Source organism: Tasmannia lanceolata, unplaced genomic scaffold (genome assembly GCF_043159265.1).
Source record: "Tasmannia lanceolata isolate RefF3 unplaced genomic scaffold, GAP_Taslan_0.1 ptg000005l, whole genome shotgun sequence".
NCBI lineage: Eukaryota > Viridiplantae > Streptophyta > Magnoliopsida > Canellales > Winteraceae > Tasmannia > Tasmannia lanceolata.
In genome coordinates, this window is record NW_027518682.1 from 20,978,258 (window position 1) to 20,991,662 (window position 13,405).

The 13,405-nt window shown below is 38.3% G+C and overlaps 1 protein-coding gene across 4 annotated transcripts in view; it reads left to right on the forward strand.

Annotated features, from left to right (window-relative positions):
• The window catches only part of XI-I (myosin), a 60,700-nt gene that overhangs the window by 16,381 nt on the left and 30,914 nt on the right, over positions 1-13,405 (forward strand). For all 4 annotated transcript variants that reach the window (XM_077380239.1, XM_077380241.1, XM_077380240.1 and 1 more), the window contains 5 exons: positions 2,991-3,048; positions 3,126-3,227; positions 7,355-7,392; positions 7,491-7,617; positions 7,729-7,902. In XM_077380239.1, coding sequence (XP_077236354.1) covers positions 2,991-3,048; positions 3,126-3,227; positions 7,355-7,392; positions 7,491-7,617; positions 7,729-7,902 — 499 coding nt within the window. The remainder of the gene's footprint in view (positions 1-2,990; positions 3,049-3,125; positions 3,228-7,354; positions 7,393-7,490; positions 7,618-7,728; positions 7,903-13,405) is intronic.

Genomic DNA, 13,405 nt, shown 5'->3' on the forward strand with positions numbered 1-13,405 from the left:
CTCTCTCTCTCTCTCTCTCTCTCTCTCTCTCTCTCTCGCTCTTTGTGATGTTTAGTTATCCATTTAAAGACCATATTATTACTTTTGCCTTGGAACCAATTATACGTTCATTGCTCTATGATGCTCTTAAATGAATCGATTCACTTTGTATGTGTTAAAAAAATATGGGTTCTGACCAGACCATGTAAAAAACTGTTGGTTCTGGATTTGCAAGTTTGGAGAATCAAGCTTTAGATGGGAAAACCATGTTCTGAATTCGAGTGTTTGATGAGGTCAAATCTTGTTAAGTGGGGGAGTATGATGGGGACCATCCTAGGGCTCATATTCTAATTTCTATGTGTCATTCAGGTGTCTTTTAAGTCCCTTAAGTTATAAGAGGGGTGCCACAGTCTTTTCCCATCAAAATTACTTAAGTTCTTAGAGTTCTATGCGTTTTAAATAGGCCCCACTCATGTATGACGAAAATTTTATGTGTGGAGAGAGTTTAAGTTGTTAGAGGATATTTTAGTCCAAAAGTGTGAGGTTTTTCTTTAGGATCTTTTTTTTTTGAAAAATGAAAAATTATATTTAGACCATGAAAGTTGCATTGGGGACCAGAGGTCCCGTCTTGCATCTACATAGTATTATGGCAAGGAGCATGCTCCTGACCAGTCAAAAGAAAAGTAAAGAGTAATTATAAATACATCAAAATAGGGAATAGCTCATCCACCCCGTCAATTCATACTGCTTCATACAAATCTCCAGACCCCATGGCAGTCCTCCCAAAAACTATATTCATACGTCCTCCCCAATTGTACGAAAAGAAATCTTAATCCCTCCAAATTGTCGAAGGATAAATACTTGAACAGAGGGGAATCTCCCTAAAGACTGGAGTTTCTCAAGCTAAGGGGAGCCATATTCAATAATAACGACTCCACTGCTTCGGAGTAGCGCCTAGGATAACCATACCTAAGAAAATGAACCTATAGTGAAGATATTCATCATTTCGTACACTCACTTGCGACCTCTAAAAAACTCATCGAGACGAACTTGGGCAAAGCAGAAGGCCTTCTGATTAGGGGGGCCAAAAACTCTCTCAAACCTAACCTAGACCTTCCATGCTAACATTCCTCTTGCAGCCTCTTCCGAGGTTATAAATGGGTTTTTGTAGACGACCATATAATCAACACAAAGACCCCCCCCCCCCCCCCCCCCCCCCCCCCCCCCGTTTTTTTAATTCGAAACTCACAAGAAATTTATGAAAGATCTGAGTTGGGAGAAGAACTTATTGTCTAATCCCCCTCCACAGTCTTCTCAGATACTCTTGCTCTCACCTCTTTTTCTTCCTCATCTCTTACCGCCATTGTTAAAAACATGTTTTTGGTGGCCCCAAGATTTTCACCATACTCATTTCCAAAAACATCCCCCATCGTTAGTAAATCATTGAATTCTTCTGTGAAAGATCCACAACTTTCTGGGTCTTCGGAGCTATCATCGACCCGCATTTCCTTACCATTAGAGTCCCCACTAGGTCGCATTAGTTCCTCGTCCTGCTGATCAACATCCTGCTCCAACAATTCTGAGTGATTAGGAACCTCAATCGGGCAGTCTTGACCATTTTCTAGATTCCTAATTACGACCCTTTTTTCCTCCTCCCAAAGGAGCCGACGAGTCCGTCTTTCCTTTTCTAAAACTTTACTGAATATTGGGAGATCGAGGAGGGGCATATGCAGTTCCCTATCACTTGTCGCCTCAGACGAGTTGAAATCGTTGCCGGGATTGCTAGAGGATTCTTTCCTATGGTGAGCCCATCGCTTCTTCAACGGGCTAAAGGAAACCTCGCATGGGGTGGGAGATTCCTTTCTTGCCAACTTTTCATTATAGCGACGATCTTCAGAAGTTCGAGATCACCAGCCTGATTGTTGTCACCCTGAATAGATTCCTTCTCTGCAATAGCTGGGTCAGTGAAGTTATCAAAATTTCGAAGGAGTTTTTGAGAGTCAGCGTCAAGTCTCCTCTTTTTGTGATCTTCTTTTCTGAAAATACCTTTAAGTTTCTTTGTAAAAACAGAAAGACCACCTCGGGTAGCTACCACCTGTGCTTCTGAATTGGGATTTCTACGGGGTACGATACCCTTCCCTATACGTAGGCGTTTGTCCTTGGAATTTTTGGCTTCCTTATTAAATCTGTTTTTTATTTTTAGGGCCCTTTTCTCCTTTTCTGAAGTCAAAATACAGCTATCAACAATGTCTTTAAGAAGGGCCTTTCCTTTTTCACCACATGTCGCAGTAGTAATAAATGATTTTTGAGCTGATCCGCCTCCAGTTTGACCCGATCCTCCCAAAGCAGTAGCAACCCTGCTTTCTGACAATCTAGGTGAGTTGTTGGCTCTTGGGACAATTTTCTTTAGGATCTTATAACTTTCTAGTTCTCTTCTTTTTCTTATTTATTGTAAGCCTCGTGACACTTTTCTTTAATTTATGCTCCTATAATAATGTAGGAGATATTGTTTAGACACTTGATAATCATCTCTTCAACATTACTGCATCTCCTTTTGGAGAAAGTTGAGTTTGCCCGTCTTGTCTTATGTTCTCTCATTGAACTTATGCGGTCTCGTTTCTGTGGCGAACCAATTCGTTGCCACCACTCAATAGTTCAAACTGTCGGTGTCAGAAAAGAACTTAAATAAGTCCCATGATCCCCCATTAGGAATTCGTTTGGTTCTCCAGTGTGTACCCAAAATTAAAAGTTTTTTTTCATCATTCTAATTAGTAACTCATAATCATAGTGCTTCTTTTGCATATACCGTCTGTTTTTTTCAATTGTTCTAGTTGTCTCTCATTGTTCTCCACTTATGGAGCATAGTATTTGTTTGTAGCGATTGTCCTCGGTCCTTATTTATTGGTCTAGGTTTTCTTTCCGTTGTTGATATGTTTTATTCTAGCTGTCTTTACGTCTCTATACACTCTTCGGTGAGATGATTGCCAATGATTGCCTTTTTTTTTGTGCAGTTTTGAGCAGTTCTGCATTAACTTCGCAAATGAGAAACTTCAGCAGCATTTCAATGAGGTGTGTATATTTTGTTGAATCTTCTGGCGCATTTTTCTGATTTATGGTTTATTCATTTTCCCTTTTGTTTGCTTCAGCATGTATTTAAGATGGAGCAGGAGGAGTACAGCAAAGAACAAATCAACTGGAGCTACATTGAATTCATAGACAATCAAGATGTCCTGGATTTGATTGAGAAGGTTCTTGGTTGTTCTTTATGTTTGGGAACTTATGATAAATTCTTGTTGACCTCTATAATTAGTGGCACCTTTTTGATTAATAGTGCTTGTTCCCTACATTTTTCTTGATTATGATGTAGTGGTGGCCTTGATTTGAGATCATTTATTAGATTTTTCACATTCGTCTAGTGTCATGTGTGCAGAATTATGCATTTTTGATACAGTCTCTGATTCTCATAGCAATTTAGAAGTTTCTTCTTGTGTAATGGATTCCTCTCTCAAAAGTCTTTTTTTCTTGTGATTTATATATTTGGTCTTCTGATATACTTGGGATATCAAAGGCTTCAAGTGTTGCATATAGAGCTATGTATTATTTGTTATGTGAAGGATGTTTTGGGAATTTATTTCGCTTTATGCTGGGGGATATTTTTCCATTTCTGATGTGCATGTTAGTTATTGACTAATAATGCAATTCAGTTTTTCCTCTAAAATTTCTTCCCTTCTAGGGTTTATTTTAATTTCTTTTCCATATGGTACCATTGATTTGAGTCAGCGTTGCTACTACAGCAGGAAAGGGAAAATGGACAGTTGAGTGCAGATCCAACTGCAAACTCCAACTCATAAAAAATGCACAAATGTCGCAGAAATCTTCCTGAATCCTAGTTGCTGTATAGAAGAAACATCATCTCTGCATAGTTCAAGCTCTAGTTTTCAACCAAAATCTAGTCCCAGAATTGTACTTTAGGTATAAAACTTCATGGGTTTTGCAAGAGATTGATTTTCCCGTAGGTGTCACTGAGGAAAGCGCTTTGGGGAATATCAGATCAAGACTTTATAGGAAGTGGGACTTTATAGGAAGTGGAAGGGAAGGAGAACAAAGAAGAAGAAGAGGCCATAATGTACCTGTCCTTTGGCTTCAATCATGAATTTGTGTGATAGGCACTTGTTGGGGAATCCGTGTCTGACAAGGATTGCAATGTTTTTAGGGATGTAACAGGTGAGATTGTGTTGTCCAATTTGGGTCCTTTTGGCATGAAAGATTCTAATGATGAGTTTTGAGAAAGTTCGTCGGTGTACTCGTTTAGCATCAACTCCTGTCCATCGCAGTTTGGGACCATGGCGGTTAAGTTGTATCATGGAGAGGATTTTATATATGTGTAGAACGTGGGATATTTCTTTGACTAATCTTGTTGGAGAGTCCAATGATGTAGCTAACTCTCCAAGGAGGGATGTACATATGACTTTTTTTTTTTCTGTGGACAATATCGGCTTATATTCTGATTTTGTACTTTTGCTATTCTCTCTTTAATAAATTCCCAATATCTTCCAAAAAAGTCAGAAGGTTATATCTGCCCTTACGGGCATGTTTAACTAATCCATATATAAAAAAAGTGCCCAATTATTAGAAGAAACCCAAAGAAAAGCTGCACATTCATTCATTATGGATAGGAAAACTACACAATCAGAATCAATAAATGTTTTAGGAACCCATTCGTTAAAATGGCAATAGCTACTCCCATCGATGTTCCTCCCAATCTCATGGTAAATTGGTAACTGTTGATGGTCTAGTATCTTTTTAATTAAAGTTGTTGCCATTCAAAAAAAAGAAAGAAAAAGTTATCTTGTCTCAAATTTCATCAAATCATGGCATCTTACAAACAAATCTAACATTCCTCAATAGGGTTAAGATCTTTGGCTAGTACTCTGCTCAATGTGGTATTCTTTATTTGTGTCTTCACTGAAGGTTCAGTATCAGATACTAGTTACCAGTCATTTGATTGGGTGATCTTGTATATTTTCTGAAACTTTTCAAATGTTCTACTCATGGGCATTTCTTTGCTGGTCTTGTAAACAATATTTGCATAAAAACTTTTGGCTTTTGTCTTTTCAATCTTCTGTTTCCCTTTCTTGATTGTCATTGATGATTTTTTTTTCAAAGTTTTATTTATGTTAGTCAGCTAAGCAGGTAATGGAACTGTTTTGCTCAATTTTATCCTTCTATCTCTCTAGGACCTGCATAGAAGGGCACAATAAGGCAGCTAAAGTAAGAATGGCTTTGTCACTTCACTTGTCACCATATGCTGCTTGCATATTTGTTTTGATGCCTAGCTGTTCATTAAGGATGTAATGCTCTAATTTTTTACAATAAAAGTTGTCATTTCTTGCATTCTCTCCCATCAACGTGCCACTTTACTATATGTGTAGAGAAAAAAATGAAAACATGTGGTCCGCCATCCTAAATCCAAAGTGGGTGGACATATTTTCATGCGAGCACATTCGCCCGGGCATAGATTTTTTCACTTGAGGTGAAAAATCTTGCGAGCTTGTCATTTCATTAGCCCGAACTGGATTCTTTCTGACCCCTTCAATGGAATCAAAGAGGTATCCCGAGTTTACATGATTTTATCCTTTTTTTCTTTGTGCAAAACTAAAGATTGATGACAATGTGTATTATTCCCAAAACCCAACCATGTTTAAGCATTGCATTTCAACATTGAATCAAATTGACTAAAGTTTTAGTCATAGCTTGAAACCATTAAAAAAAAAAGGCTTGAAACTTTTCAATTTTGGAAAATCTTCATTTATAGGTTTGATGAATATTTCCATTAAAAAAAAAAGGTTTGATGAATATTACAAATAAGAAAAACCATAAATGAGGAAAACAAAATAATGGTATGTAGAACAATAGGTGAAAGGAACGGATTATGAACTTGGTCCAGACTTGGTTGTTTTGGCTGCAATGACTTTGTTTCGGGGTGTACACCCGTTTGAAATAATCTTTTTTTTTTGAATGGTGTAAAATTTCATTAAAAAGACCAAGATTGCTGTCTAGTTTGAAATAATCTTGTGCAACTCACATGAGTTGTTATGCAATTGTTTCAGCTTGTATCACTTTGTTTGGGAATCTTTTTTTTTTTTTTTGAAATTGAGTTTGTTTGTTTGGGAATCTTTTGGTTGTTTCGTTGGAAATAACTAAAATATTCACATGAAAACCTGATAGTTTTACCTTTGACCAAATAAAAAAAAATTGTAGAGAGGAACTTCTTCTCCCAACCATTATTTTATTTATACACCAAACTCCTCTCCTTACCATTGTTTATGTTTATCTTTGAACTTGCACAAATTTTCTCCGTTAGTGTTAACAATCAAACCAAAAAAACCGTTTTATGTGATTAAGCTAGATTGCAGATTGAAGTGTGTACCGTCAAATTGGACTCTTCATCAACACACCAGTTTTCGAGATGTTACTTTTGAGCCATGTTTTATAGATGAATAGGCACGCACATGGCTATATTTGAGTTACACATTTGGTAATGTTATACATCCATGTATTTTCTATGTTGCATCAGTATGGGTACGAGTGTTGGAATTAGACGCATGTATCAAGTTTCGGATTCAACAATCCTAAAAAAGATGATTCGTGGATTCGTGAAAATATTTTATCAATTCTCAAAATTTTAATTATAATAAATAATATAATGAAAATTTTAATAGGCCAATTTAATATAATGTTTTGGTTTCATATAAAAAAATTCTTGAATTCTTCTTGGAATGTAAGGTGCAATATGCACCCTTTCATTATTTTTTATTTTCATGCTAATTTTGCTATTTGTTTTTTCTTATTTCTCTGTTCTGGGTGCTAACATCCATTTGAAACATCTATAACTGGTGGAATATAGTGCACAATTCTTGGATTTTATTCTTAACTGCTGCATTTGTTTCACTCTGTGATGTGTGTAATTAATGAGTAATTAACTATAAATGGAGATGATTTAATGTTTGTGAGTGGGAACTTATCGGAAAGAAACTCTAGCGAGGACAGACTTCTTGTATTCCTGTCAGTCAAGATTACCCCCATTCTCTCACAAGACGTTCCTTTTAAGATCTATAATATGTGGGATTTGCTAGGCAATTTCGCGGAAAGCCATTTTGCGTCTGACTTTTGCACAATGGAACAACCGCAGAGGCTCACTTTTTAACAGATTTTATCTTATTCGGCTGCGAAATGGCTTTCCGGCTTTCCGCAAAATTGCTTAGCAAATCCCATAAAATGTTTTACTGCTGGTCTGTGATCCATGTCTTCATGTGCACCTGACTACCAGTTTATTGTGGACTCATGCTGTCACATTGTTTTTATTTTGGTGCAGAAGCCTATTGGAATTATTGCGCTCTTGGATGAGGCTTGGTATATGAATGTCTTATCTTGTTTTTGTAATTGGTGTATTTTTTTTTTCTCTGGATGTTTCTTTGTTGTTGGTTATTATACTAATTTTTTTTGTGCAGCATGTTTCCAAAATCAACACATGTAACATTTTCCACAAGGCTGTTTCAGAGCTTCCGGGGACATCCTAGGTTGGAAAAGGCTAAATTTTCAGAAACAGATTTTGGCCTTTCTCATTATGCTGGCAAGGCACGCCATAACTCCCACTTTTTGCTTGCACACGGAATGCTTTCTGAAAACGCACTTCATTCTTCCAAAATTTTGGGTACTTGTAGTTTGATCCATATCCTTGTTTTGTAGGTAACCTATCAAACAGATTCTTTTCTTGATAAAAATCGGGACTATGTTGTCGTGGAACACTGCAATCTATTGTCATCATCAAAATGTTCCTTTGTTGCTAGTCTTTTCCCTTTGTTACGAGAAGAGTCTTCCAGGTCATCTTACAAGTTTTCTTCCGTGGCCTCTAGATTTAAGGTATGAGCTTCACATCTTAATTTGGGGACAATCCTTTTTATTCATAATAATGACTATTTTTTGAGGATAGAAAAAAATAATGCCTATTTTTTGTTTTTAGTTTTTTTTTTCTAGAACAATTCCTTTCTTGCAGCCATTCAAAAAAAATAAAATAAAAATTCTTGTCTTGCCAATTGCATATTTTTTTGCTGCTTCAATTGCTCTTTTATCTTGGTCTAGAATGATATACATAATGCCTGCTACGTAAGATAAAGAGAAAAGAAGAGAATAGTGAGTTAGGGAAAACTCGCTCACTTATGTATTTATATAAAGCCAAGAGAAGTACAAATACAACTATGCCCTTAGGCAAATACGCTATATCCAACACTCCCCCTCAAGCTGGAATGTAGATATTATACATTCCCAGCTTGCTACAAATATCATTTAACTTTGACTTAGGCAAGGATTTGGTGAAAATGTCTGCTAACTGGTCCACAGATTGAGTAAAGGAAACATGTATCTCGCCCTTATGGATTCTCTGGCGAATAAAATGGCAATAAACTTCTATATGCTTGGTTCTCTCATGGAAGACGGGATTGGTGGCTATGTGAATCGCAGCCTTATTATCACAGTAAAGCTGAGCTGGAGAAGCAGCAGAAAAACCAATCTCTGACATGAGGGACTGTAACCAAAGAAGCTCCCCACTCGTATGGGACATAGCTCGGTACTCTGCATCGGCGCTAGCCTTCGAAACTATTTCGTGTTTCTTACTTTTCCACGATACTAGATTGCCGCCGACAAAGGTGCAGTAACCACACTATCTGCTGGAGATCATGCCCATTTTTCTTGAATAACAAGCCTTTCCCTGGTGCCTCTTTCAAAAAGCGGAGAATCTGAACTACCGTTGCCCAGTGAGAGGTACGTGGAGCACTCATAAACTGGCTAACTATCCCAACTGCATAAGAGATATCTGGGCGAGTAACAGTGAGATAAATATGTTTCCCAATCAGACGACAGTACCTGCCATGGTCATCCATCAAGTCTCCCTCTTCTGCAAGCAACTTGGTGTTTGGATCCATGGGAACACCAGTAGGCTTTGCTCCCACAAATATAGTCTCCTCTAACAAATCTAGCACATATTTTCGCCGAGAAAGAGATAAACTGCTACCAGAATAAGCTACCTCAATCCCTATAAAATACCGTAGGCGACCAAAGTCCTTAGTGGAGAATTCTGTAGGAAGGTCTTTAGTCTCTGTATACCAACCATATCACTGCCTGTAATAATAATATCATCCACATAAACTATGAGGAGAACATGTCCTGCATCAGAGTGACAACTAAAGACATAATGATCCACTGCACATTGCTTCATGTCAAATCGCATGACAACATCATTAAAACGCCCAAGCCATGCTCTAGGAGACTGTTTGAGCCCATACGAGGACTTGCATAGCTTGCAAACTGAAGATGACATCTTCCCCTGAGCAACATATCCTAGAGGTTGCTCCATGTAAACCTCCTCAAGCAAGTCACCCTGAAGGAAGGCATTCTTTACATCAAGCTGATAGAGAGGCCAGCCTCGGTTGACAGCAAGTGAAAGAAAGACCCGAACGGAGGGAATCTTGGCAACCGGAGAAAAAGTCTCCATGTAATTAACGCTGAAGGTCTGGGTGTAACCTTTGGCGACAAGGTGAGCCTTAAGGCGCTCAACAGTACCGTCTGGTAAATGTTTGATGGTGAACACCCACCTACAACCAACTGTCTGGGCCCCAGAAGGAAGAGGAACTAAATCCCAAGTGTGATTGGAACGAAGGGCAGCTATCTCAGACTCCATAGCAGCGCGCCAGCCCGGATGAGCGAGGGCATCGGAAATTGACCTCGGTTTTTTTGTCTTTTTTTTCCGTATGGTTTTTTTTTTTTTTTTTTTTCCGTATGGGGGGAGGGGGGTATTGCCGTCTGGGAGGAGGGGGATATTTCAGTAAGGGAGGAGGGGGGGTTATTGCCGTATGGGAGAGGGGAGGGGATTTCCCTACGGGAAGATGAGGATTGGAGAGGGTGCGGTAGATGGATTTGGATTTGGCTTTGGGTGGAGGAAATGGAGAAGATGGAGGTTGGCGATTCTCCCTAGGGATCGGAAACCCTAGGGCTCGGATACCATGTTACGTAAGATAAAGAGAAAAGAAGAAAATAGCGAGTTAGGGAAAACTCCCCCTCACTTATGTATTTATATAAAGCCAAGAGAAGTACAAAGACAACTATGCCCTTAGGCAAATACGCTATATCCAACAATGCCGATGCTTGTTGGTGTGGCAATAGTTGTTACATGGAATGCTATGCCTTGTTTCATTTGCCTATTGCTAGAAGAAGCAGTAAATTGATGGCTGCAAGATGAAGCTTTTCCTAAAGTTTAATTATACTTAGCTATGGCAATCACTACACCTTTGAACTGGTTGTGTTTCAGAGTGTTTAAACCAGTATTTTACATTTGCCTCGTGTCAATCGTCAGCTTTCCTAAGTCGACTGCCTTTTACCTTTCCGAGTCCTCATCTGAGTCTGAGTTTTGGCCTATCAAGCCAATCAAAAGTCAAAACTCCCATGGCTCACCCGCCAGTGAAAAATTGATCGTGTCAATCGTTGACTCGTTTGAGTCTACTCCATTTTATCATGGCTGAGTGCTTGTCAAAGTGAGTTTTGAACCGCTGATTTGAACTTTCTAAAGTTTACTTCTGTCATATCTGGGTTATGGTCTACCTTAAATTTATGCACTACCTTACGTATGCTAAGATTACCTTTTCTCAGTGTATAATCACGGGTAAGTAGGCAATTTTCATAGGAAATTTCCATAATTCATGGATATGATGAGATGTGTATAATATTCATTGCTTTTTTGTGAATTCTGAAAATCAAATAAAACTAAAAGTTGACTTCGGCTGGTGGGTTTTACAAACTTAAAAATCAAAAGATTTGTGGTGAGAATAAAGAGGGGCAGGGACTTCGTAATTTTTCATTTTTTTTTTGAAAATTGACATATTTCATTAATATTAAGCTTGCATTCGGGACCAGGAGTCCCATCCTGCGATACAATATGTTAAATAGAGAGTGCTGGCACGGGCATACCCGAGACCAACTAGCAAGCACAAAGTAACAATACAAAAAGCAATTACCCATCACCTCCTCCTTTCTTCCTTTCATCAACTAACATCCTTTGTACAAAAAGTGCGGTTAACTCTGTTCTGGTAACAGAAACCAAGCTAGCAATCTGAAACCCTAAAGCAGACGTGAAACTCCAAGAGGAGAAATAGCAGAGAAACAATATCCTAAAAGGAAAATCAAGGCGAAAGACAGAGTCTCTCAAGCCAGGACTAATGGTTTGTGTACTTCTGGATATAGACAAGTATTTCCTTTTGCTATTTACGCCATAAAATTGCCTTGGGTAATCGTCAAGATCACCATCGTCAAACATACATAAAACCATCCAAAATAACTCAAAAATTAACTACTAACACCCTTCAGACTAAACTTGAAAGGAACCACTATCAGCTTCAAGAAAAGTAAAGAAGGATTCAACCCTAAGCGAAAAACACGAGGCCTCTCAAGCCTAGAGGAATCAACTTCCCGCCAGATAACCCATTTCCTAAAAACTGCAAGAAATATAACTTCACTTTCCTCATTTTATCTGTGTTCTTTCCTTCCCCCCTTTTTTTCTCCCTCTTTATCCTCATTCTTTTTCCTCTTTTTTGGGCCGGAAGGTTTTTATACAGGGTTGGTACCCTCGGCCCCCTTAACCTCCTTCTCCTTTCCAACCTCTTTACTCTCCATCAAATTTCTAATTACCATAGAGCGAAATAACTTTTTTGTGGCTTCCAAATCTTCAGCATAACCTATTCCAAATACATCTCCTATTGCCAATGGTTCGTCCATTTCCTCACGGGGCTTTTCTGCCTTGTATATTGGGGCTTGTTTGCCTTGTAAATTGAGGCTCTTCATTTGGGATTGGGGCTTTTCTGCCTTGTAAATTTCTTCCTGTAATTGAAATGCATTACATATGCTCATTAGTTATTTTAAGGAACTTCAGCCCTGGTTACCTATCGATCATTATGTTTTATGTTTGGTCTAGTTCATAGTTACTGTGAACTCATGATGACTTGAATGAGAAAGGTGTGACTTCATAGACTCAATCCCTTCAAGTATTATTTGTATAACAGTATCTGAATCTGACCATGCTGGGACTTTTGTAGGACATGTTTTCTTTTTAGATTTTCCTTAGGTAGATCTTTAGAAGGTCAAACTAAGTGACTCTGGCTTGATTCTTTTGGTTCTTAAAGTTTTTCATGATATTGATGCTGGACCATAAAGCATGAGTTATCATTTGGTTTCCTCCAAATTTCCCATCGTATCATTCCAGTGAGTCTTCACATCCGTCACATGATCCCAAGGCTCACCAAACAGCATCCCCTCTTTGTCCTCTCCGAAAAAGTTAGGTAAAAATGGCCACCCTTTTTTTTATAGGAGAGTTATTCCTGCGATTGATTTTAGTACTAGTATTGCAATTCAGCTTAGTCCAGCCTTCGACCGGGAGAGTCCAAGCCTCATAGGGTTAACAGGATGTGAGATCTTTATGTAAAGAAGTATAGTCCAAGTGAAAATGGAAATGATATTGGTTTTTATTATGCTTACCCTCTTGGTTGTAGGGCTTCCATTCAATTCTTTAACACTCTCATCTGCAGCTACGGCCGAGACAAACTACTCCCAAGTCTATTTGGGTTTTGGCGGAAGAGAGAGTTTAGGAGGATTGGGAGAGGTGAGAGTGGGCATAATGGATGGGAAGGGGGGAAGGTGAGACATATGATTACGGCCTCAAAGGTTTTGGAGTTGCAGACATCGAGGAGGAAACAGATATGCCCTGTTTTCTCCTTGTGAATTGGTAGAAACAAAAGCCTTAAATCACCTTTAATAAATATCTTTTAATACAACCCTAGTTTAATCAAGCTTATTTTCACCATTTCACATATAAGGGTTTTTTCCCAAGTAAAAAAATTTACCGTTTAGTTCTGTTAGAAATTGATGGCGTGACTTGATTTGCTAAGTTGTGTTAGAAGGGATGATACCCTTTATAAATTGTCAAACTTCAAGATGTTTATACAAATATTTCGGACTAGGAGATTTCTTTCACAAAAATGCCTTATAACATTCCCTCATCATCTCTGAAACTAAGTAGTATACGGGTATTGACTACTAAAGTAATTAGTTAATAAACAGTCACTTTTAGCAGCATGCCCAAAAATAGCAAACAGAAAAGCCCCCTCTCACTTAATTTAAGTGCCATAAGAAATAAGACTCATGAAATGAGTTTATTAATGATGTCAATGCCCTCTCATGCCTTAAGAAATTTGATTTAATCCTAGTTGCACTTGCACATGCCTTGTTGGAGTCCTTGAGGCTCTGTTGATACCCCCAATTCACGCATGTTTCTGATTTGCTTGTTCCAAAACTGATTTGGATAGGACGAGTTATATTTGCTTGA